Source organism: Pyrgilauda ruficollis, unplaced genomic scaffold (genome assembly GCF_017590135.1).
Source record: "Pyrgilauda ruficollis isolate IOZ18807 unplaced genomic scaffold, ASM1759013v1 scaffold22, whole genome shotgun sequence".
NCBI classification, from domain to species: Eukaryota; Metazoa; Chordata; class Aves; order Passeriformes; family Passeridae; genus Pyrgilauda; species Pyrgilauda ruficollis.
In genome coordinates, this window is record NW_024521428.1 from 526341 (window position 1) to 552439 (window position 26099).

The 26099-nt window shown below is 41.3% G+C and overlaps 1 protein-coding gene across 1 annotated transcript; it reads left to right on the plus strand.

Annotated features, from left to right (window-relative positions):
* Positions 1-738: 738 nt before the first annotated feature.
* On the plus strand, positions 739-25563 carry EDAR (ectodysplasin A receptor). Its single transcript, XM_041468552.1, has 11 exons — positions 739-801; positions 1489-1611; positions 2706-2887; positions 7456-7541; positions 18255-18341; positions 19482-19610; positions 19699-19773; positions 20076-20148; positions 20868-21027; positions 23811-23871; positions 25244-25563. Exons 1-11 carry the CDS (start codon positions 751-753, stop codon positions 25561-25563), a joined length of 1347 nt encoding a protein of 448 aa, XP_041324486.1. The 5' UTR covers positions 739-750.
* The last annotated feature ends 536 nt before the right edge of the window (positions 25564-26099 follow it).

The window sequence follows — 26099 nt, forward strand, 5'->3', positions numbered from 1 at the left end:
ATCATTTTAAGAAACTAAAAAATTTAGTATAAGTGTTTGTAACATTGATTTCAGCCTTTCTTTTTTCCCAACTGTTTCAGTAGCTTTTCGGATATAAGGTTTGGCTCCTTCCTTGGGTTTAACTTCTTAAATCTGCAGTTTGCTTTTCAAGAACAAAAAGCAGCTGATGCTTCCTAAAGAAGGGAAAACAGCTCTGGGCTTTCTCAGTGCAGCCACAGGAGCCGGCAAGGAAAGTGCAGCCCTGGTGTTCTGACTGCCCACACTGCTTGCCATTGGTTCACTCCCTGCCTGTGCTTTGGCTGCTCCATACAGATCTTTCCCAGACAAACCTGATGTAGTGTGGTCAAGCACTAATTGGTGTGGACACAAGCCAGGCTACTTCATTTCAGTGGTCAAGACACAGCCCTCCTTTCCTCCATGGGAGGATTTCTCAGCAAGCCAAGAGGTGCCAGAATTCAAACTTGGTTCTTTATCTTTCACAGTTTTTTGTAAAAATGGATCCCCTCCTGCCATGGTCTTCTCAAAGAGAGGAAAGAGATGTGCAGTAAGGGGGTGTGGTGTCTGTGTGTGTGCATGGCTGCACGTGCACATCTCCCCCTCTCTTTGTTTAGACCTCTAGGCATTGCTCCCATGTAACCTTTGTTCTGCTTATGAGCCCTTCTGTTCTTATTTTGGCAACACACACAAATATTTACTCATGTTCATAAACAATCACCAATTCTGTCTTTTCAGGTAAAATATCAAGAGAGCATGGCTCACCTGGGTGAACGTAAATGGACTCACGTGTTCCCTTTCCTGATGGTAGGTATTTCTGTGTGTACATGTCTCTCCAGTGTGCAAAGATAACAGGGTTCTGCCTGGGTTGTTCATAACCACCTGTGAATTGTGGCAGAGCCACACATGACCTGGGGACTGAACCTCAATGCAGTGATCTTTTCATTCCATAAAACATCTGAGAATGTGCAGTTTAAACCATGGCTGCTAGGAAGGAGGGGGAAGGAGAAGAACCCAGGATGGAGCAGAGACAGAAAGTGCTAGAAGAGCACATTAGCCTGGCTATCACATGAAGCACAGCCTGAGGCAGTGCATTATCTCTGGTTGTTACAGTTGTCCCTTGCAGTCACATTTATGAAGGCTCATTAGAGCTGGGAGTGATGAGGGTGTGAACTCTGGCATTTGCTTGTGTGGGAGAGCATGTGAGTTTACAGGTCAGGAACCATGGCCTTCAGTGTTTTAAGGAGTGGCCGTGTCAACAAGCATGAATGTCAGTCTCTGAGAAACTCTTGGAAGTATCAGGTTGCTGAAACCTGCGTCTGCTTCCATTTAAATAGTGTCACCACTTCTGCTTCTGAGCTTTAGGCATATTTCACTCTGCAGTGCTGGCCCTGCTGCCTGTTGAGCCATGGCAGAGGTGCAAGGGGAGGGGGTGAGGCACGGAGGACGATGGCAGTGGAAGTGACAGTGCTCTGGAATGCTCTCTGGTGACAGGTCTCCCTGGTGTACTCTGCCAGTGCCGAATACTCCAACTGCGGTGAGAACGAGTACTACAACCAGACCACTGGAATGTGCCATGACTGCCCCAAGTGCGAGCCGGGTGAAGAACCTTACATGGTAATACCAGCTTCTGCTGCTGCTGGGGGGAACGTAGCCAGCACCAAATGCAAAAAAAACCAAATGCTTTGTTGTGTGGAAGTAACGGGTAGGAAAGGAAATGGGAAGGCTATGGATGCCTAAGCAGGAGCACTCACACCTCCGAGTGTGCTGTGGGGGCGAGGCATCTGGCATGCACACCAGCAATCCATATCCCAGGAGCAGCCTGTTAAAAGGGATACTGTAAAAATGGAAAGGTAGAAGTTCCATACACAGTCTCTGCTAGTCTGTTCTCATCTCAGTAGTTATTTAGAATCTGAGGCTGACATTCCAATACAGAGTGATAAATTGGTCAGTCTGGTTTGCTTGCTGGTCTCTCACACTGACAAGTTAATTTTGCTCTCCCGCTAAGCTATTTCGGCACTAGAGGAACTTGGATGTTTCTGCAGTACTTTAAATTATGGTTCCTAAGTAACCATTTGATTTACAGCAGATAATTGTTGCTTATTAAAAAAAAATAAATTACTGAAATCCTGTTTGGTTTTAATGGGATAAACATCCTATTGCAAGAATTTCACACAGTTGGTAGTCCCAAACAAGTATGTTTAAATAACCAGTTTGGTTTAGTTTTATTTAATCTAAATGTAATGTTCAGCTGGGACATGTGAGTTCAGAGGTTACAAAATCTCATCCAAACATTGCCTTTTGGGCTGTTCCCTCTGGGGTCTCCTAGCCTGAAACTGCTGATAGCCCTGCTGCAGCTGTGTTTCTCCTGTAGGAGTCTTCTCTACTCTTCCATTTTTAGTTCACTTTCTATCCAAGCAGCAGCTGAAATTCACTTCCACAGTTTGCTGGACTATGATAGAAGTAGTATGGGGGGGGCAGGCACTAACAAACAGTATCATTCTCCAGTTCCCCTTCTCCCTTTCCAGCACACAGCATGCTGCATCCTTATATCCCTGCATGGTCTTTTTGGGATAGACACCAACAGGCCAAATGACAGACTCCTCTCCCTTTGTGCTGCAAGGCCAGTGGGGCAGGCTGTGGACATTCTCCTTTGCTAGAAGTTGGTGTGCAGCACAAGACTGCTTTTGAGTGGCTGTGTGTTGTTGCAGACATGTGGATATGGCACCAAAGATGAGGACTATGGCTGCATCCCCTGCCCTTCAGAGAAGTTTTCCAAAGGAGGGTACCAGATATGCCGACGGCACAAGGACTGCGAGGGATTTTTTCGAGCCACGGTCATGACGCCTGGTGACCAGGAGAATGACGCAGAGTGTGGTCCTTGTCTCCCAGGGTAAGGACTTATCCACGGACCTTTGCTCTACCCAAGGCACTGGGAAGTACTTTTCTAATGTCAAAATCTCTGACAGCCTCTCCATGTCAAAGCTGACTGTAGGTACAATGCTGGTAAATTATACTTTTTCATCTCTGCTAAAACAATACATTTAAATGTTTCAAAAGTATTGGTGAGTTTAGGGGCATAAAATATCTCCTCTCCAGATGTGAACAGCTGGCACATTTGTCAGTAGTTGACAGTATTAGCTAACAGAGCTGTTCAGTGAGATTTACCAAGGCATTTTAGTCTCTCGGGTCCTTTCTACACAACAGAGTAGAGTCTGAGGGGCTGTTTATGTAGTGTGTGTAGTGTTGCTCAGAATCAAAACAAGTTTCAGGGCTGGCTGAAGTGGCTTAAAATAGGTTCTGTTTATTAAGTCCATCTTTGTAATGGTCTCTTACACTCAGTATAATTCTCATAATAATGGTGAGAAAGAAATTGCTACATTGGATATGTATATCCTTGACAATATTACATCTGAAAGTTGCAAACCCAAGCATACATATGTACTCTTGATGTTTTTTTGTAGGGTGAGTAAATACACTAAAATAAAACATCACCTTACATACCTTCTCAGTTTCTGCCACTATTCCTCTTTGGTTTAGAAAGTAATTCCTACTGACATTTGGCTTTTGTGCAGTTTGCAGATGCTGTATAACCCACACTCCTTATAGCACAGCTCTGTTAAAGAGGCCCTGCAAGCTTCCAGGTTTATTTTATCAGTAAGTCTTTGTGAAATTTTCACAGTTTACAAATAAAACGAAGCACTTGTCTAGCTGCCAGCCAAACAGACTGATGATGTGACTTAAAAAAGCTCCCTCTTTACTTCCCCTCATACATCATAAAGAGCAAAAAACTTAAATAGTGGTCACAGTTGCTAGTTTGCAATTTTTGTCAGGACTAATGAGGTCACCCAGGTGGGAGCAGGGTGCTGGCTGAAAATAATCAGCTTGCACAGCTGGTGCTTGGGGAGAAATCTCAAAACATCGTGTTTGCACAGGTGTAGCCTGTAGCAGAAACTGGTCTGCCGGAATCTGGCTGTGTGCCGCTCCTCCTGCAACGCTCAGGTCCTGGGATTGTTTGGCAAAGCCAGCAGTTAAGGAGAAACACCCTCTCAGTCCAAGCTTGAATAGATGGAATTCTCTAGATAAACTAAATATGAGCTAAAACAAGCTCTGAAGCTGCCCTGACTCCTCATGCTACTTAGAGTCCTCAGAGTTTGCTCCTGTGTGATGGTGGGTGAAATGCAGAGCCTGTGTGTCCGAGCAGAGGGCTGGTGAGTAGCTGATTGTCCTTATTGTCCCCTGTGCCGCAGGGACAGCCAGGTACCAGGGGGAGTGGCAGCTGGCAGGGTGCTTCCTTGCCTGGACAGTAAACCTCAGAGAGCCCCTGAGTGGATGTGAGGGATAAAAACAAGGTTTCCGTTTTCAGAGGACTCCTTCCATAACACACTGCAGACCTGCCCAAGGTAACAGCCCACATGCTGCTGTTTGCACTTAAGGACACCTCATCCCTTTGCTATTTTTCACCAGCTCAGTAAAGAAGCCTGAGGAAAAGATGAGCATATAGCACATTCTGCACCAAAGTTTTCAGACAAAATGTCACTGAAGTGGCAGCCTTTTCCAGTGGTTACAAGAGCCATCCTCTGTACTTTATCTTAAAATAAATGCTGGATAATTATATATTTTTTCTTCTATTTTCTTTTTTTTTTCCACTATTACTGATTACCAATTTTAGGGAAGAAGGAAGCCTTTGGTACAAGAGAGGAGGTCATCCGCTGCTTTTTTGTGTTCCCTCTCATATAAAATAGAAATAACACTGTCATTCATGCTTACAGGAAAGTGTGCAAGACAGAGAAGATTTTAAAGGCTTAGTTCCAAAGCTGTGATCCTCAAAACCAAAGTCCTGTTGCCCATGAACTCTAGAGGTACCTAGACTGAACCTCCTGGGACACTGCAGGCTTTGTCCTCTGCTCCCAGTCCAGAAGCTCTTCCATCTTGCCAAATAGACAGGTTAAGAATGTGGAAATTAGGTGTGACTCAGACTATTTCCCTCAATGGGGTGATCCATTAGGTGTACCTGGAGTGAGAGCGAGATCACAGCTGACTACAAGCAGCAATGGCAGGTCAGAGCGAGGGTCCCTCTAGCCTGCTCGTCTGTCTTCATTCGGTAGTGGCCATAAGGAGAAAGAACAGGTCAAGTACAAATAATACATATTCCTTATGCTGGCCCAGCACCTATTTTCACCTTGGGGTAAGTCTCCAGTCCCCTACAAGATAGAGTTGCAATGGGATCATTTTCTTTTTAAATGCAGTCAGAAATGCCTCTGCCATAGACATTTCCCCATTTCATGTGTTTGTCCAAGGGTGCAGCAAATGCAGGATCGTTCTCTGAGAGGTTTTAAGAGAAGGAGTAAATGCTCCTCTGTTTTCTGAATGAAAAGGTTTAGCCAGTTAATTTCTAATGAAACTAAGTCCCACCCTTGCTGCTCTGGCTAAGGCAGCAGATGCCTCCACTGAGGATTCTCATCCTTGATGTCTCTCTGCAGACTGTCCCCTGCTGAGAAGAGCACCCACCCCTCTGCACCTCCTGCTCCAGTCAGTCCCAGGCTCCCTGTTAGGGTGGGAGGGCAGACCTAAACCTGGGTCCAAGTCCCTGAGTCTGGAATGACACCACCAAGGCTAGTCCAAGATAAACCAGTATGGTGTTAAGCAGGAAAACAAGTCCAGTTTTCAGTCTAGCCTCTATTCTTGGATTTTGCCTGTAGCCCCTCCAAACCTGAGTCTGGCAGGTGCCAAGGAGAGAAAGAATAAATATCATAGTGGAAGAGTAATACTGTGAAAATCCATTTTGTCATTATTGGGGCACTTCTCTGTAGTTGGTGATACAAAGCTATCGCATATCTCCAACATTACCTTTACTATCTGGTGCTTTGGAAAGTAACCAGAAACACAAATCTGTTGCTAGTACTTCATGGGGGTGAGTCACTAATGCTTGCAACTGCAGAGTTTCCTACTCATGTGAGTGAATGGTTGCCTCCCATGAACATACTCTTCAGTTTTCTTTACATGTCCTCCACCATTCTGCATTGTGGTGAAAACCAAGAATTCTTCCACCACCTTGATTTAATTAATTGTCAGAAGGATTGTTTGTCTTTCCTGAACCCACACAGCTATTGGACTGTGGATCCTAACTGTCCTGTATTTTTCTTCATAGATTTATATGTATATTTGGACTTCCACTCTTTTGTTTTTTGGTTTGGCAGCCTTTTTCTGTGTATTTATTAACTGCTCTGCAACCTAAAATGATGTATGCCCCATAAGAGAGGAAAGATGAAGTTTTGCTCCTGAGAGAATGGTAGAGTGGCCCATGGGGCACAAGAGACATTTGAAGGATGAAATGAGGATGAATCTTTTAAAACCAGTAAGAAAAAAATGAGGAACCATGTGTAGTTCCCCTGCTCTCTGAGTTTGCTCCAGTCCTTATCTCCCCTTTGCATCTCTGTGTATTCCATTTCCTGGACCTGTATCTCTTCTTTGTCATTCATCAGTACACCAGCTGATTTTGATGGACCGTTTCAGCAGTGATTTCCTAACAATGCATACATTTTCCAGAAAAAACCCATACTTCACATGCATAGGCAGGTATACAAGAGCAGAAAGCAGATCCCCAGTTGCATAAAATGTTTGTAGTGTTAAGTTCCTGTCTACACAGAATAAATTAAGAATTTATTCATCTCTTCATTAAAATATGTAGTGATTTACAAGTGATTTGTAAAGACATATCTGCAACATCAACAGTATGATGTTACATCAACATATGTATGATTCTGATGTAATTACTCATTAGGGTGCATGTGGATCCAGCTCTTAAGTAGCCAATTACCATATTTCAGCACTAACTTTATTAGCAGCCCAGAAGTTCAAATTATGAAAACCTTTCCTTCACACTGTAATTCCACTATCAAGGACTAATTTATATACAATAGAGCAAGGAAATTTTAAAGAATGAACCAAACCTGTAAAACCTAATCTACCTTGCCCTGTGAGGGTGTTTTTTTCCTATATTTTTTTTTATTATGATCTGGTTCAGATTTGGTTCTAAGATTACAGAGATTATTCTTATGGTGTTTGCGAGTAAAATTAGCTAACCATATCCAACTGGTGGTCTTGCTTGAAAGATTCCTGCTTCAAAAAACTGCCATCTCTTACTTTGAAAAATCTTATTTCAGGGCATGCTGTAAACTGCAGCTTGAACTCAGCAGGGAGACTAATGTTGTTTTAGGCAATGTTACCACTTCTTGTCATGTCTAGATGTTTAATTAATTACAATTTAGGAGGAAAGGAAGAAGAGAAACACAGTGTCTATTCAGGCAATTAAAAAAAAAAAAACAATCTTTGCCTCGGATTGCTTATAAAAGTTTTTTTTAAATGATTTTATCTCCATATAATTGGTTGCTGCTGAACCATGTTCAGTCATATCATATTAATTTGCACTGTTTTGCCTCTTCTTGCCCTTCACTGCAGTTACTACATGCTGGAAAACAGACCTCGGAACATCTACGGGATGGTTTGCTACTCATGCTTGCTGGCACCTCCCAACACCAAGGAATGTAAGTGTTCTGCTGTTTCTATGCACTTCATCTGGTTTTGACTTAAAATCATCTGGAAGCTCAATGTGAAATCTTTCAGTGATGATAATTATGTTCAAACAATAAACCCAGCTCCAGTTAAGCAATTTCTGCTTCCAACTAGCCTTGCCAACAAAGGGAGAGAATGCTTATCATCTGAAGAAAAATCAGAACCTTTTGTTTTAGAATCTACTATTGCTCATTTGTTCTCCAATTTGCATCTGTTAAGAGATCCCATGAAGGACTTATTAGGGTTACTTAAACAGTAGGTCCAGGAAATCCCATGTCTTTGTATTTTTTTTAAACTGAGTTTCAGTTCACCTGTGAAGAAAACATGGGACAATTTGTAGATTTGTAATTTGTAAGAGTAAAGGGCCATCACACCTTTTCATATCCTTTTGCTGCAAAGTGATTCCCGGGTTAACATTGATGTCTGGTGGCCAGCACTGATAAGAGAATTAGTTCTGTAGATTTCACTGACAAAAGGGTCTGTATTTGCTAATTGAGGAAATCATGTATGAATGTGTGTGTGACACCCTAGAGGCACCTGTTGGTTTGCATACCATGTATGTGCAATGGCTTATCCATCCTCATGCCATGGGGAGAGGGACAGCTCACACCAGCACTGTCCTGCAGAGGCAATCCCCCACAAAACTGCTATCTCCTTTAGGGGGAAAGAAAGAGAAAATGAAAGTGAAAAAGAAAAAAAGAAAAGCAAAAAAATGAGGCTCTTTGTGAATGACCAAATTACTTTGACACCCCCTCAGAGGATCTGGAAAAGATCAGGACAAAAAGCTTTTAAACTAAACAACAACAACAAAAACCCAACAAAAAAACCAGAAAAAATGAGTAGATCCCCAGCAAAACCTGATGCCTCTAAAACCAAAATCCTGTCCATGTTCTCTTGTTTTAGAAATCTTGGTCATGAAAAATATTTGCAATATTTTGTCTGCTTGGTTTGAAAGCAGGGGCTTAAGGTCCCGGAGCATTTATTTATGTACATAAATAGTGATTGCTTTGTTCAGATGCTGCAGAACTGTGTATCACTGGTGCTCTGAGAATCACTTTAAAGGACAGGACATGAACATCTACCACTTTCCTACAGTTTAAGAACTTGGAGGAGCCAGGGAATAATCACCACGTCACAGAACTCCTGGTGAGCAGCAGCAGTCAGGAGGCATCTCCCTGAGTTGCATGCCAAGATCTGCTCTGTTGTACAGCTGCTCACCCCACTTGGTTGCAGAAACCCACCCAGCCCTGAGACTGCCCTTCTGCCTGAGACAGTGGGAGTGGGTGAAGGGCAGGGGGAGTGTGGTTTTGGTGAGATAACATCTGTTTAGGAGATGAGGTAAGGGTGCTAGGGAGGACCCAAATGCAAGATGTGGGAAGAAGGTGCAGAGGTAAGTGAGAACACAAGGGTAGGAAGGTCATGGTTTAACCCCGGCTGACAGTCCAGCCTCAGACAGCCAGTCACTTACTCCTATCCACACAGAAAGACAACCAGAAGGGTAAAAGTGAGATAACTCAATGCTTGAGATAAAGACATAATAGGTAATCATAAATAGGTAAAGGAAAAGCTACACACATCCATCAATGCAGAACAAGGAATCCATTCTCCACTTCCCGTGGGCAGTTTGGTATCCAGGCATCCCTAGGAAAGCTGAGCTACGTCACATGTAGTGGTGACTTCACAACACAAACAACCATCACTCTGAATGTGCTCCACTTCCTCTTCTTCCCCAGCTTTATATGCTGACCATGGCACGATGTGGTGTGGGATACCCCTCTGGTCAGCTGGGGTCCGCTGTCCTGGCTGTGTCCCCTCCCAGCTCCTTGTGTACCCCCAGCCCCCTCACTGGTGGGGTGAGTTGAGAGCCACAAAAGGTGCTGTGTAAGCACTGCTCAGCAATATTGAAAATCTCTCTGATTTTCAACAGATTTCTCTCTGATTTATTAACAGCTTTTTGGGCACAAATCTAAATCTCAGCCCCATACTGGCTGCTACTAATAAAATTAACTCTACCCCAGCCACACCCAGCACAGAGAGTCGTGGTAGGATGTGAGGGGATAAGGTAAGAGGGTGTAGCTGCATCTGGCTGCCCCATTGGTGGGAATAGAACCATGCATACCGCTAACCGCTAGTTGGAAATTAATCCCTTCCTCAGCTCTGATGGTCTGTCTCAAACACATGCTGCAATGGGTTGTTAGTAGTATCAGACATGGTATTACTTACTGATTTGGGAAGAAAGTACTACATCTTATGGCTATTACTCACCTAAAAGGAAAGAAATCTTTATGTTTTGTAGGATATCTGGCAGATACAACAGGAAATGTGTTTCTGTAAGGAAAGTATGATCAGCACAACTGATCAACTATATGCAATTTTTAGCTTGATAAACACAAGAATAAATATGTATTATCTTTGTGAGGCATTTAAGCAGGTGCATAAACCAACAAATTGATTGGGTAATAAGATAAAAGAAAACATTAGTCCTAGAAACACTAAATATTTCCATTTTAATCAAGTCCATGAAGCCAACCATTTGATTGCAAGTGTTCAAAAAGCAAGAAAGTGTCTCAAAATGCAAGCCCCTCAAACCAATCAGCTCAGGTAATTTGGTTTATGATATCTGAATCTCCAAACCCGATTTGGAATGGCAGTGCCCCAATTCATAGGCATTAATTTGCACTCCAGCTGGAAAATCAGCCTTGCTGCAGGAGCCCCCTGAAATGCTCCCTGTTGCTGTGGAAGGTAGTGTAAAATCTGGTATTAGAAGATTATCTTTTTCACACATTTCACTGTCATCAGATTATAGCAGTCAGAGCAAAGAAGAGGTGATATGTCAGTGTTGCACAACAGTGCATTTTTTGAGGTTTGCAAATTCCAAACTCATCTAAGTGCTGTGCTCCGAGCACATAACCTTAACAAGAGGATGTGGTTTCTGTCACATGAAGGATAATACCAGCATTCTGGTAGGAATGGTTCCTTTGTGCAGAACAACCTCTGCTTATTAACTGGCTGTCAGGATGGAGAACCCAGTATGAAAACTCCAAGTGGCCCCAGGAATCTTCTGTTCCTTTGTGGAGACTTCAGAATAGCAATGAACAGCTTTCAGGAGCCTAAACCCCACACTACAGTGTTGCCTCTCCCCCCAGAGCTCCTTCAAACTCTCCTGCACACAGCACATCACTGGAGAAAGGGGACCCAGCATGTCACAAGGAAATGAGAATGGAAAATTGCTTCAATATAGGAAGCTCAGGGTGACAAGCTCTGAGTTTATAACTCTATACAGAAAAATGAAGGCAGATAAATCTTGTTTCAGGCCTTCATTAGGGCTGAGATGGGATGGGAGAACAGTGGTGCTCTCCTTAGCTGTAAACATTCCTTGCTGGGGAAGTGCCTGGACTGTGTGTTACAGATGGCCAAGTCCAGGGGTATGTGCCCCTGCATGGAAACTTGCTCAGGGAATTTGTCAGATGACACATTTTATCTGGCAAAAAAGTATTTGGGTTTGATCAAAGGGTAAGCAAATATCTTTCAGCCCATGTGCAGTCAATAAAACTTGAAATGGCCAAGGACACAAGATGAACACTCCATGTCCCAGCATCTGGAAATATTAGTGTAAAAAGGACTGGAAGTGAGAAAGAAATTCCTTGATGGGCCTGCGTCACCTTGTTGGGGTTTTTTCCCTCTCAAAGGACTTGAGACACAAATAACACAAAATATCATGGGAAAGAGGGGGAGAAAGGGAGATGATTCACAGAGGCCAGAGGTTTGATTGAGGCAAACATGTCACTAGTTTATGGTGTTGAAAATCTCACTGGTCTGAAGGATGGGAGCAACAGTTCTGCAGCCTGGGAGGAATAGCAGGCTTCAGTAAGAGCATGTGGGTAGCGGGCACACAGGGGAAGGGGCTGTGCACACATGAGCATAACAATGTGTGTTGTGTAGCAGCAAAGCTTTTTCTTACTGTGAAGAAGGGGAACATCACCACAAAGACTACAGTTTGCCCCATCTTGTGCACTGTGAGACAGCTGTGTAAGATTTCTGGCCTCTCAACATGCAGCCCCCTCGAGTCTCTTGTGCAGGAGCTTCTGTGCTGAGCAAAGTGAAACGCCAAATGTGTGAGAGCTTCAGCTGAGCTTGAGGCACATCATGAGTCATCAATGCCCCTTGCTGGCATAAGTGGGGATCTGATACCTCTGTGATAAAGAGCAGCACTGCAAAAGAGAGGGAGGCAGGTTTTCCATGTAAATCAAACCATTAAGGTAATGAACACCAAACCACACCAAGATGTGGCTTCCCACAGTTAATGGTGCTGGATTTTCCATCAACACCTCTGGAACTGGAGTTACTTCAGGCCTCTGACTATGTAGGGTGGTTTTTTTCTGTTTTCTTTTTCTTTTATCCAGTGTAAAAGTACATGCAAAAGACAGAAGATTTAGCCATATATGGAGTTTCTCTGGCAGAGAGGTACAATTACTGCTGGAAGAGATTTTGTCTTTTAGCAGCTGAAACTCTAAATTATGTATATTAACTCTCCTTCTCTTCAAACTTTGATATTTTTCACTCCAATTCAAAAATGTTGGAGAAAAATCAGACCCTGCTACACTAACTTTAGGAGCACTTACTTCGAAGTTGAATTTACACAATTGCATCAAATATGCAAATCCTTTTCCACTCACATATTATTGGTCTAGAGAACTTCAGCAACTGATTGAGGATTTTCTTTTTAATCTACTGTACATATTCATAAGTGTGTATGTGCATAAAATACTTAAAGCTATTTTATTTCACCTTTTTTTGCTGGATTTATATATGAAAAGAGATACAATAACGAACCTGTGTAAGTTTTTAGGTCTCACACCTCCCAGTGATAGCTTGGGAAGTTAAAAAAGAAGAAAAATATTGATAAAGGAAAATATATGTGGTCAGGCTATTTTTTTAAATACCAGAGAGGAAATGACATCTAGATATATAAAATATTATTTTTATCATAGTATCATTAGAACTTCAAAAATAACTAAACAGATGAGATGGAACAATTGACTAACAATTGATGTTTCATGTGACGAGCTGTAATCAGGGGGGCACATCCAAATCCGTGTACTGGAGACTCAGAACTCAGTTTCCTTAACTGAAAGGCTTAACACAAACAAGCCTATTGCCAAAACCACTTTATTAGTTAAAATAATTATTTCAGAGATTTTTATTTTAACTTTCCATTCTTTGAATCACTAATTTCCATTCCTTTCCAGTTTTATCCTTTTGAAATACAATCAACATCAGGACCTTTTTTCCTTCTGTTTCAAATTATGCCTACAAACAAATAGGCTTGTTATCTGGAACTAACATACTTTTCTTTCTTTTTTCTGAGTTGCTTGATCTCTGAACACCCATTTCCTATTCACATGTGTACTGGGACAAATGTTGAAGGCCGTGTTTTATTATTCACTGGTGGTGTGGTCTGATTCTTCTTCTCAAGGTTTTGCCCATATTAGGAAAGGAACCTAATCTTAGGATAAAACTGGCCAGCTCCAGCCATCAGCCTCCAAGGGGAGGGATCTGAGAAGAAAATGTGGGCTTTGCTGTCCTCAGCTGCTAGGAAAGCTGAGCTCAGGTATCCCTCAGGAGGTTAAGTGGTCCTGGTGCAATTCTTCCCAATAAAACCACTCCAATGGCATTGATGTTTTCACTGGTGCTGGAGCTGCAGCTCCCACAGTGAGCACCACGTGCCCATGGGAGGCACTGCAGGTCTCTGCAGGATTGCTCTGACTGGGCTCAGGAGATGAAAAGCCTGCAGAGCTGCAGCCTTGGACCACCCATTCTAACGGGCTGGCCATCAGGACATCTGGGGAATGGGAGACCAGCTCCAGGCAGGTCTGTTCTCTTCTTTATGATGCTCTAAAGTCATGACAGCAAAGCTTAAATAGCAGTTTTCCCCTGCATGTTGACAGAGAAAGGGGTGATAACACTGAATTCCTGGACAGAGGCTTAGTTCGTGGAGTGTTTGTCTATGACTTTCCAGTGCTGTGCAGTTCACACAGCTCCCCGTGAGTCCTAAAAAAAATTCAACAATGCAAATAAATTGTCAGATTAAGGCCATGTGGCGCATAATCATCATCACTTTCCTGCCCTGGCAAAAGGAGAGAGAAATAAAATAGTTGTAGACATTATAGAAAGCACGGCAGAAATAAAAATTCCTTTTATGTGATGTGATTACTTTCAGAGAGATTGACCAGACTGAAAACAAAAGTTGGGGAGAACTTTCCTATCATCATTTTCAGAAGTTTCATTCTCAGGAATTAATTTACTTCATGCTCTTCTGGGTGTAATAGCTGCCTACCTAACTGAAGTATCTACCTGTGACTCCAGAAAATATCAGAGTAACTTTTAGTATTCTGTAAAATAAAGATCACTCAGGCAATCCTCCAGTGCCTAGGATATGTTCTGTTACCTGTTATTTTTTGTGATATTTTCAGAGCTGGTTTATGTTTGGTTCCTGAAGTCATATGTAGGCACCTCAGAAAGCAGGTTGGATGTGACTGCTGCTTTAGCTTGCATGACTTTCCAAGAGCACAGGAATTCCATTTGAAATGTTGTTTTCCTAAGTTTGAAAGCAAACCTTTCCCCTAAGTACCTGAATACAGATTTACATTATTTAAAAGTTCTGACCCCCGCTTTCTACATATCTAGGTCTTTATTTATGACTATGTTTAGTTAAAATCCAGTTTTAACTTTGTCAGCCATAAACTGTCTACTTTTATTGAATTTCAACTCAGCATAATTTATTTTTCATCTCATATTTCAGTTTGATAGTTATTTACTTGTATGTGTGCTTTATCCTACTCCAGCCCATAAGAGTCTCAGTGATGGCACTCACAGCCTGTCTGTGCTATTCATAGCTGGACTATGCCTGGCAGAGGAGGGATGCATCAGGAGAAAGCACCAAACAGATACACATATAGACACCAGGTTTTTAAAATGTGTCTTATTTTGTGATCACTCCAACAGTCTGTTGTGTACAGACTTTGGGGATTTTTATAGCATGTTATTAAGTATTAAATAGACTAAAAAAAAATCTGTTGCTGGTTGTGAGCATCAGTCCTTTGAATGGACCAGTAAGCTGATACCCACAGCAACAGATGTCAGGGGCACATATGGTCTCCTACTGCACCAGATTTTATTCACTCACAAACACTTGCAAGGGGGCATGATGGTAAAACCTCCTTTCCCTGTGCTCTCTCCCTCCTCCTCTCATAAATCTGGTGGGTTTTTTTGTTACTTCTTATTGTAAGTTCTCTCTCAAGGTACAAGAACAACTAGAATAGTCTGTTACATAAAGCAGAAGGTAATTTCATTGAAACAACCAAAAAAAAGTATTTTAATGCCCAGTATTTGTTTCCTGAAAGAACAAAAGGCAGCTGCATGGTAATTTAAGCTAAAGCTATCTTTTGAGTTTAAAAGTCCCCAAACATTCAAAAGTGAATACAGATTCAATTGTTCTTTTAAACAATAAGTATGGAACATTTTTTTATTGTTTAGACTCCAAGAAATTTACAACTAAATCACAATTTTTTTGAATAAAAACTTCTATAATGCAAAAGTTGACCAACCACCAGTGATAAACTTCTTTCCTAATTTCTTTATCACATTCCTACAGTATTACATACAGGTGTCTAGGAATATAAACCACTCTTTTGCACAGCTACATTACAGCCATCGGTCTTTATTTAAAAAATAGGGTTGTTTCCATATGGTGTTCTATAACACCTCAGGATGCCTCTGCCTGAGCTGTATCTAAGTCCTTACAGATTATGTGTCACCTATATTGAAAGCAGAATTAATAATGTGGTTGGGATGCAAAACTGGATGTGCACAGGAACAACTGACATTGCGGCCATGGTGTGGTGCTGACTGGGAAAAAGCAGCAGCCATGAGTTGTTTCTTTTTACTCATAGAAAAGGGATATAAACTGAAACTCAACAGAAGGTGGCAGTTTGGTTCCTCTTGTAGCGCAGGTGCATGAATTGGCACTTTCTTCTAAGCCACATCTAAAGAAAAACTTTGGCTCATAATGGATATGCCAAATTATTAAATTTGACAGTAGGCTTAAAATACGTGGAACGACTAAGTCCCTCCCAGGCATGTGTGAAAGGCCACCACGTTCTAGCACCAGCCTTGATTTTGCCATGCCAGCAGTACAGAACAAACGAGGTGGCTCCGTTCCCATGCCGAGGACATTGCACCCGTGGGCTCTGGGGCTGAAGGCTCTCGCTGCTGTGCACAGCAGAGGGGGTGAAGCACGCCCTGCCCTGGTGTGGGGTGGAGCTGGGTGAAGTGTGATCATGATGCTGAATGAAGAGTGGTGACCTTCCTCCTTACCCTTCCTGTGCTACCTTGCACAGATGGGTGAAAAACGTGACACTAACAATACCAAGAGACTGAAAGGTTATTAGGCAGAAATACTTCAATGAATTCATGTTTCAGGTGAGAGAAAAGAGAAGCAAGTTTGCTAAAACTCACTTGGGGAGGTGAGCTGAAGCTTGTTAGCTAAACTGCAGGCAGACAAAGCAGCACAGCTTGCCTGTGCTCACTGAAGGGCAGTGTCAGAGAAGCTATTGTGGACTTGTTGCAGCTTGCAGGTACCATGCAGAATTCCAATTGGCTGTAATTGGATTTGCCAGGGGGGCTGCAAGAATAGACATAAGCCTGGTGTCTGTGCATGAACATGAAGGAGAGTATCAGGCCACAGCTCTGGCCATTTGCTAAATTTCCTCTGTTGTCCAGCTACGGTGAGTAAACACAGAGGTCATGACCAAGGCTGATTCACTTCAGTTTTGTGAAGAATTGCTGAAAATTTTACAAATCACCTGTCTTTAATGTCCACTACATGCAGATGACAGCTTCATTTACTGATCCCTAGATAGTCTTACTGCATTGCAGTTTCTGGAGCTCATAATTCTTCTTAGAATTCTCCTTAGAAAGAAATCTGTCACAGAGAAAGGACCACAGGCAAGATTTATGTAATAAGTCTTAGCCTTCTTTTCAAAATACAAAATGCATCTGGATTAATAAACTAGTATGTTTAAAACCGAATAAAAACCCTTATTCAGTTTGAAAAAATACCAATTATAATGGTATTTTATACCAATTATTATGGTATAATTATAATTTCCTTCCAACAAATGATGTTTGAAAGTTTTATGATTGTTAGAGAAAATGTCTTTTGAAGACACCTGCAACTCATACTTTGCAGCCTCTTTAGGTGTACATTTCTCATTCACAACATGCAGACGTTTTATTTTAGATAGTACTTTTTTTCTTCTTTTAAAAAACCATTTCTCTTCATTTGAAGAATGTGCATATTGCTTTGTTCTTCACCATAGAACATTTCTCAGACCATTCCAGACCACTTGTCTTTCTTGTCTTGATTTTACCGGGTGATTTGATTTGTTTGAATATTTACTTGGTCAAAAGAAGGGCACAGTGAGCTCTCATCTACTCTAGTTGCCAAACCAGCTTGTGGAGCCATGTGCTGTGCACACCTTACCAGATGACTGGGACAGCCTTTTGCCTTTAGGACTGCTAAATTTAATTATCACTGGACTTTTTCCACAGACAACTAATACAAAGCAGGAGGAATTTCATACTTCCTCCAAGACAGAAAATGATTTTCAGGGTCTGTTGATAGTAGCTGTTTGCATTCATACTAACCAATGGCATTAAAGTTCATTTGAGAAGGAAGATAACATTTACTCCCAACCCTAATATTTTTGTTTTGTAATACTGTGCAAACACCCTCCTATCTAAAAGCATTCCCATAAACAGCTTTATTCCAAATAATATGCACTATTGCTTGCTATTGTCAAAATATGTTATTTTATTACTTGGTTTATTGCTTTGAAAACTTGGTGCATGACGCCAAGTGAAAGACTAACTTTGACTGTAGAATTTAGACCTGGAAACCCCTGTTGGACAATCTCATCCCTCTGACAGGATGAAGTTTTCCTATAACTTCTTCATTTATTGTTTCACTGAATTTTCACTCTCCCCAGAATATAGATTTGGAATGACCAGAGATAATAAGACACATACTGCCCAGTTCCATTACAGGAAATTCTAAAATTCTCTTTTATGACAGTACAGCTCCATGGAACAGAAAGCAATCAACACCATTATTTGTCACTCTCCCTAGGTTTTCCTGTGGAGTCATGAGGGTTTGCATACCAGCTTTACAGTGATGCTGCTAGTGAAGGTTTCTTGTGAGATGCACTAGTTTGATGAATCTACCAGCTGAGTCTCAGTCTGCAGTTGTAAATACTGGAGTGAGTTGTAAATTGAGTAATCAGCTGGACCCTGAAAAACTCTCTGCTACCCAGGACAGATCCATAACATGGGAATCTATGTGTAACAGTTGGCATTTTCTTCTGAGTTCATATCTGTTCAGGAGTTTGACTTTCACTCCTTCTGGACAGTGTGCACAAACATGGTCTGTAACCCAGCTTTCAGTGTATCAGTAACACATTTCGGGATTGGGGACATCTCAAAGAGCAAGTAGTTCTTGGGTCCTTTGCTAATAAATGGGAATGCAACCAAGCCAAGTAAAGGCTCTCTTTCCTTGAGCCAACCTATTCCTTTGACTGGACAAAGTAACAAGGGAATTTTATGACTTTTTTTTTTTTATATTGCAGGTGCAGGCTCTAACTCTGGCATTTCAGCCATTTTCCCAAGCACCTCTGGCACAAGCACTTTCTCACCTTACCAGCATGCTCACAAAGGTAAGAATGCACTCACAGGGTTAATTTAGCAGCTCTTTGTTTTCAAAAGGGCATCAACAAAGTGCAACCAAACTGAAAAGATCTGTTGCTGTTTTCAATGTCACTATTTCCAGATTTCTAGAACTGCTATTAGAAATAATTCAGAGTTCATTTTTGTTTCTCAGTTAATCAACACTGCTGTTTGTCAGCTGAACATAAAAAGGATTTGAGCTGTACCCAGTAATGTCAGCAATAAATTTAGCTCATTATTTGTAGCTTTACAGAAATAGCACTCTGCCTCAGCAAAGCTTAGCTTAGAATGGTGAAAATAACTTTATGCACAAATATGGTCAGTCTCTTATTGAAGTAACACAAACAGTTCTTCAGCACGATCACTTGGCTTTTAAAATCTTTGAATCTGAGAAGACAAAACGGGAAAGGTGCAGTTAATGAGGTACTGACAATGCTGTTCTTCTTGGTATTGTCTGAAAACATGACTGTTAGGATCACATTTTCAGAGAAATTAAAGTTTTCATGCCTTTTAGCGTATCTGTAATTTTCTGCATCCTTTCACACCTTTTCAATTCTAGCCTTTCGCATCCAAGTTTTCATTCTGAATATCTTTTCACCTAGCTTACTTTAAATTCACTTTTTAGCCATGCTGCTTTTTAAGTTTCTGTTAGAAAAACATCCATTATTCTATGTGTGCATTGTGTCCTCCTTTTAACTTAGAGCTTTTGAGACAGCCACAGTTATCAACAGTCATTTTAGCTCTTATTCCCTTTGTATATTTACTGGTTTTTGTCTTGTCAACGCTGATTCCAAGAATGCAGTGCTACAAAAGCTTCTACACTTGCTTATGTACAGCTTCCCACAATAAAATACCACTTCCTACATCTTTGTATCTGATGGACCGTACCATCAAATATTCCTAATGAATACCACTAACTGGTTTATGCATAAATATCAAAATTTTGAGAAATGTTTAATTAACTTGCCTTTGAGATGCAACACTAAGTTTTTCAATGCTTAACAAAGTAACTAAGACTCAGATCAACTAAAGGATTATGCAAACTTTGTATAGACAGACTGCAAACTGTTAACTAGTCTCTGATTCTAAGAGTTGCTCCTTCATTTCTTTTTTTTTTTTTTTTATTCCAGCAGATCTTTCAGGACAAGGACATCTGGCTACAGCTCTTATAATTGCTATGTCTACTATCTTCATAATGGCTATTGCCATTGTCCTCATCATCATGTTTTACATTGTAAAAACAAAGCCATCTGCTCAAGGTAATTGTTCAGTAGGTAAAATTTTAGTTGCAAATGTTATTTTTAGAAAGGTTCAGAGAATAATTAGTGTTATATTTATATATCCTAGCCTGTTGCAAGAGCCACTCAGTAAAAAACGTCGAAGCTCAGGCTAACACACAAGAAGAGAAGAAAGAAGTGCAAGGTACAAGTTGTTTTAGTTTTGCTTTTTCTATCCAAGACAACACTGGGCTTAAGTATTCCTAATACTTTTCTCTTAATTACATTTTCTCCTTTGGAGTATATAAAACCCTCATCCGTTTACTGGCGAATTGCCTATACTAGTTTTTGTGCTTCCAGAATGTCACTTAATCCTCTGATAGCAATTAAAAAAATAGCAGAGAGATTTATTTTGTCAGTGGGTTGCCAGCAGAACTAACTTCTGACATAAGGCACTGGTTTGGAAACTTATTGCCAATTTAAACTTCTCTAATTGTTGTTCTACAGATAATGTTGTGATATTCTCTGAGAAAGAAGAGTTTGAAAAACTTACAGCAACTCCAGCTAAGGCTGTCAAAAGGTGGGTAAAAGATAAATATATTGCCAGTTTCACTGAAATGGGGAGGCACATGGTCGTCATTCATCCTGGTACAGTGGAACACATTAACAAATTTGTGGGTATGTTGGCAAGTTGCTGCAGCAGGGCAAAGACCAGATGCCTGAGTAGGCTCTTACCTCTGGTTTCTAAGAGATAATAGCAGACATTCTGAAGAGACACCTGTGTCCTCCCCATTCCCTCTGTGACCAATTCATCAGCTCTTTGGCCTCCATCTCCTCTTCTGAGAGGTTAATTTCTGGGACTGGAGTGCAGCTCTCACTCACATGGCCTCACTGAGATTCCCCTTCCCTTCTAGGCAGGAAGAGTAAAAATAGCTGCTACAGGCCTTATGGGAACACCTTGTCCCTAGCATCATCTGCATGGCATGGTGTGGCAGTTTTCCTCATCTTGTCTCTGCCCAGCAGCCAAACCTGCCTGGGTAACATTTTTAGGGTGGGCTAAACACTGTCCTCAGTTGGGAAATCCCTCTGTGAAAGGATTCTTGCAAGCTACCTGTGAGTGTGGGGCTTGGTGGGCGTTGCACGTACACACTGGGCTGGTGTACATTCACAAGATTTCAGAGGAAAGGCATTTTACATGGAAAACACTTTTATTTCATTACTCTCAGGAAGCAAAAAGAGGATGAGTGGAGTCAACCCATGAGAGGCTTCACAAAGATAACCATATTCTTCATTTTACAGTGAAAATGATGCATCTTCTGAGAATGAACGACTTTTAAGCCGGAGCATGGATAGTGATGAAGAAGCTGCAGTTGACAAGCAAGGGACTCCAGAGAGATGCTTGTTATCTTTAGTGCATTTGGCCAGAGATAAATCTTCTACAAGCAATAAATCAACTGGGGTAAGGCTACCTTGAGATTTAAAAATTGAGAACCTTTTTCTACTTTTTTTAAAGAAAAAAATATATAAATTATCAACCCCTCAAAATTCATAGTAGGGTAGATCAGACTGAATTACAAGAGCTTCTCCAGACAAATCTGTTATAGAATCTCCTTTGCATAATGACATACATGCATACGTATAGTGTTCAGGGATAGAAGTAAAATTTTCTACGAGACTAACTAATTTGCTTTTTTGAGTATTATATTTTATAGTTTCAAGAAAGAAAACACCCACATAACAGCAATCCCCTGTCATAGCTAATGCTAAGACAGTAAAATAATGAATCAGGCTGGATTTGGCTGACAGCAGAACATCTGAATACCTTGACCCAGCTGCACTGGTATTTCCACGGCACAGACTTCTCAATAATATCTGGTGGTGCTTGGTTTCCATGTGGAATTTTGAAAAACACACACATGGTTTGAAGGTGATTCCTGTGCTCTGAAGGTCACTGTAATCCACTGTTTTGCTGTGGAAGACCTTTGCTTCTTCCTGCTGAGCGTGTACTGCTCAGGGCTTTTTTATCTCACTTGGAGTATTTTAAGGCACAGTTAAGGCCACACCTCACCCACACAACCTTTCAGTTTGTGTTAACATCAAACTACCCTTAAAAAGAAGTTGTCTGCTCTGATTTTTTAGTATTTCTAATTCATTTTAAAATGGCTGTAGCTAGGTCCAGATCACATCATTAATATCAAATATCAGATATGGTTTAAGAAAAAATAGGTTTGAAAATGCATCTTTTCATGTTTGCATGTTTTCAATTGTTGGGAGAATCAGCTCAAAATTTGTTAAACACACCACTTTTCAGCTGAGATCAGACACACAAAATCTCAGTACAAGTTAAATGGTTTTGTAGTTGTAGATATTTATGACCATCTGAAAATAACTTACTATTTCAATGCTCACACTTTAAAGTTTGGGTTTTTGAGGTCTCTCTAAATATCCAACTTTATGATACTTCTGTAAGCACTGGCTTGAAACAGGATAATATACCTTGGGTAGTCATGAAATCACAATATTTCATAAGAAGCAGGTTACCTTTGAAAGACCCTATATCATAGATACATTCTCCAGAGTCATTTAGATAGGTAGCTCATAAGTGCACCTAAAGCATGGATTACTTCTTCCAGACTTGTTCTAACACATCCTCATGGACTAAAGACTGCTGACAAGGCTGAAGACAGACTTTTCAATGAAAGAGCAGATTGCATCAAGATTCTCTACTCCATACCTAAGATGTCACACTTAAGCCAGTTGCCAGAAGTTAGAAAAGCAGTAATTTTCTTCAGATTGGGAATTAAGTGGTGTTACTAGCACATGAAAGAGTACTCAGAGCACTTAGACAGGGATAAAGAAAATTAGAGGCTTGCTATTAACCAAGTCTTCTTTTTCCTAGTTATAAAATACTCATTTGCAATGTGCAGCCACACAGAGGATCATCAGGCTAAACATTTCCTGCTTGCTTTCAGCTTAAGGTTTAAAAACCCCCCAGCTTCTGGCTCTGGTAAAAAAAAGCATCTTGCATAATTCTTCAAGGAATTACTTAACCTGCTTCTTTACCCTAAAAGTGGAGGGAGAATGAAAACAAGCACCCAATAGTTTTCTTAGGAGGAGCTTTAATAAACCCCATTAAATTTCCTGTTTTCAAGGTTCTAAAACAGGTAACCCAAGCCTACAATGGCAACATGACAGACTTAGCACACGTAAATTCCAGGAGGAAGAAGCGAGCGACACTCCGCGCCTGCAGTGCGTTGCCCCACGGTACAATGCGCTCGTGCTGCAGGTGGAGCGGCCACGCTCTGCTCTCCAGCTGCAAGCCCATTAATCCACATCATTAATGCACCTTGCCCTTCACTGCCCAAATAAAGTGAGGGAAATCTTTCCACAAAACAAAGTACTGAAAGCAGAGCTTTTATTCAAGCTTCGTTTGCAGTGAAAAGTGACAAATTTGTGGAGATAATGCTAGAGTCCTGTCAAAAAGACAGCTTTTCAGAAAGTTCAGTCCTAATGAGAGCTGGCTCAGGGAAGAAAATTTCAGTCCCTGAGAGCTCATGACATTTTGACATTTGTTTTCACTCCACATCAAATCCAAAGCCAAAACTTGAGAATATTTTGCTAAATGAAACTATATAAAAGTGTCCATTTTTAGCTTGAAAAATGTCAGGTTTTCAGTCTTGTTCCTTGCTTGTCAAAAATTACTAGATCCCCCTGGACCCTCCGATTTTTCCTCTCCAAAACTTTGCTTTTTTCTTTCTTAATCTATCTGTAAAATATTTCAGTTAATTAGTAATGCACTAAGCAGGTCTACATCAACAGACAGAAAGGAAGAGCCCCTCCTCTACAGTCCTCTTAGATTATTGGAAGAAGGCAATTTCAGTCTGAATTTAACTCCCTGTATTCAGTCCTGACCTGGTTTATCTAGACATCCCTACGTTCATCATTGCATATATGGTACTGAATTTGTCCTCATTCTCAGGAGTTGGAGCAAAGTACTTGCTCTCAAAAAAAGTCTAGAAGTTGAAATGAAAGATCTCTAGCAGTGCCAAGTGAAATTAGAAATATATTTATGCATCATGGAATAATTGCTGTGTCATTTTCTTTGAGTCTTCGAAAAGGACCCTTAGGACACTGTGTGATGACCCCATAAAATTGAGAGGTCCCACAGACTTTGCACTGCTGTCTGCTAATTGTCTGATGTTGTAACTGAAAAATTAATGAAATAAATCTCTTCTCATTTAGATTCAAAGTCGAAGGAAAAAGATACTTGACGTGTATGCTAACGTATGTGACGTTGCAGAAGGTGAGTGTACAATTTGCGCCTGTGTTAAAATATGAAATCAGATCACAAGCATTTGCTATAAAGTAAGAAAGGCCTCTGGCTATCCATGGAAAATAGTCCCAAACCAAAGAAGACACTCTGTAGGCAGTTTTGTATTCAATCCAGGAACCCTGTGGTCAGCCCTGACCACAGAGCTGTCCAGGCTGGGCTTGGGCTGGAGCAGGCCACGGCCTCTCTCCGGGCACGTGCATGGCCTTCCTTCCTGTGGAGAGCAGGAAGAGTTGTGGGGGGCTGTGTTGGGATACACAAACAGACCAAGATGCAGAGAAGCAGTTTTGCATTCCCCATCTAGAGGAAACCTGTTGGTCTTATTTCTTTAGATAACAGATTTTAAAAAGTTCCAAATATGAAAGTGTGATTTGGGGAGGGTCAGGATTGAGGGTAAGACACAAGTCTCAACCTACTCTGCTTCTCTAGATTCTGTCCCACATCTCACAACAAAATGTGGTGCTTCCAGGCTGTAAGTGTTTTAACCCTGTTTAGCATTTGACTGCCTGAACTGTTTTAGCAGGATATACAAATTAAGTTCCCTGCAGAACAGGAGATGTGACTCCATTTACTTTCCACACACACACACTTTGTGTGCACATTTATGAGTATGCTGTAATTCAGGGAGCTCTGTCTCCCATCAGATTATTTCTGATGGGTAAGAAGCAGGAAAACTGCAGAAGTGAAAGTCTGGTTTGGGAAAAATGCTATAGCTGGTTCTCTCCTCTGTTTTCTGAATGTGAATACATAGAAAATATGTCCAGGAGAAAACAGCCTTTTCCCCACAGGATGACTGTTAAATCCTCCCTAGAGATTCACGATAGTAATGACAGTTAAGCACTTGCAGGGATTTTTATGCTTGCATCTGGCATCATTGCTTCACCTCACTTCTCATTTTCCTACAAGGGCAACTTTCAATTACAGATATGTTTCAGCAGCTGCTGGTGACAGTCTCAGGGAAGGGTCAAAGGTGTCTCCGGAGCTCAAACACTGAGCCTGACGTGTAGAAGTTTATTAATGGGGCTGCTCACTAGGGACATAGTTGCAATATACTTTTTCTGACAGCTAGTAAATTGTTGAAGGAAAGGGCAGAGCCATGGGAATTCATACAACCTATCTATTACTTCTTTTCCAGGCAACTTTTTACCCTAATTATGATATCCTACTGTCATTATGAAGAATTTATTTGGTAATACGCAGTAGTAACTTTGGACCTAGACAAAATCATGTACTATCACTTAAAGATTTTAGCTGTATTCATTGCTAACAGTGTAATCTGTTGTACTTTAATAAATGTCAAGACTTGTACCCAGAGCCACCTGACAATCCCCCCCTCCCTTTGCAGGTCTGAGCCCTACAGAGCTGCCATTTGACTGCCTGGAGAAGACCAGCCGAATGCTCAGCTCAACCTACAACACAGAGAAAGCCATAGTGAAAACATGGCGTCACCTCGCCGAGAGCTTTGGGCTGAAGCGGGATGAGATTGGCGGCATGACAGATGGCATGCAGCTGTTTGACCGCATCAGCACGGCAGGCTACAGCATCCCAGAACTGCTCACCAAACTGGTGCAAATCGAGCGACTGGATGCTGTTGAATCCTTGTGTGCGGACATTCTGGAGTGGGCACAAGCAATGCCGGCTCCTGAACCAGCAGAGACATCCTGACATGCCTGCACCTCCACATCAGAAGTGTGATACCAGTAAGCACTGCATCAAAGACTTTGGACTAAAGACCATTGATGCTTGTCCTACATAATTGCTCACAATAGCCAATGGGAAGCTCTTCTCTTTGACTTCTGAAAGGGAAGTAACACATCCACCAAAATGAGAGCAGAAATTATCAAGAAGCTTGGCGTGAAACATGTCATCAAACAAAATGATCACGTTAAAAAGTTACTGGTAATAAGCATAGACACAAACATCCATTTTGCAGTCTGTGTATGAGTAGAAGGGCAAATGACTTCCTGCCTGGCCTTCAGAAAAGGCATTAAATAGCTCTCTGAAAATATTCATGTCTCTTAGGGCTTCACTCAATGGTTCCATGGTTTAACAGTTACAGTCAGAAGCAGTACCACAGCTACAGTTATCAATTAATACACATTAGGCACATACATTTCTATCTGCTCCAACCAGTTTCATTTTCTGCCCTTACTGTGGGTGTGTTGAATCTAGAATTATGTGCATTATGTGCATAGGTGTAT

Excerpts from the sequence above, each read along its gene's own strand:
- EDAR (XM_041468552.1), top strand. The coding sequence starts at position 751 with ATGGCTCACCTGGGTGAACGTAAATGGACTCACGTGTTCCCTTTCCTG. Across the intron at positions 19,774-20,075 it reads AGAGAAGAAAGAAGTGCAAG|ATAATGTTGTGATATTCTCT; the intron begins GTACAAGTTGTT and ends GTTGTTCTACAG. Across the intron at positions 21,028-23,810 it reads CAAGCAATAAATCAACTGGG|ATTCAAAGTCGAAGGAAAAA; the intron begins GTAAGGCTACCT and ends CTTCTCATTTAG.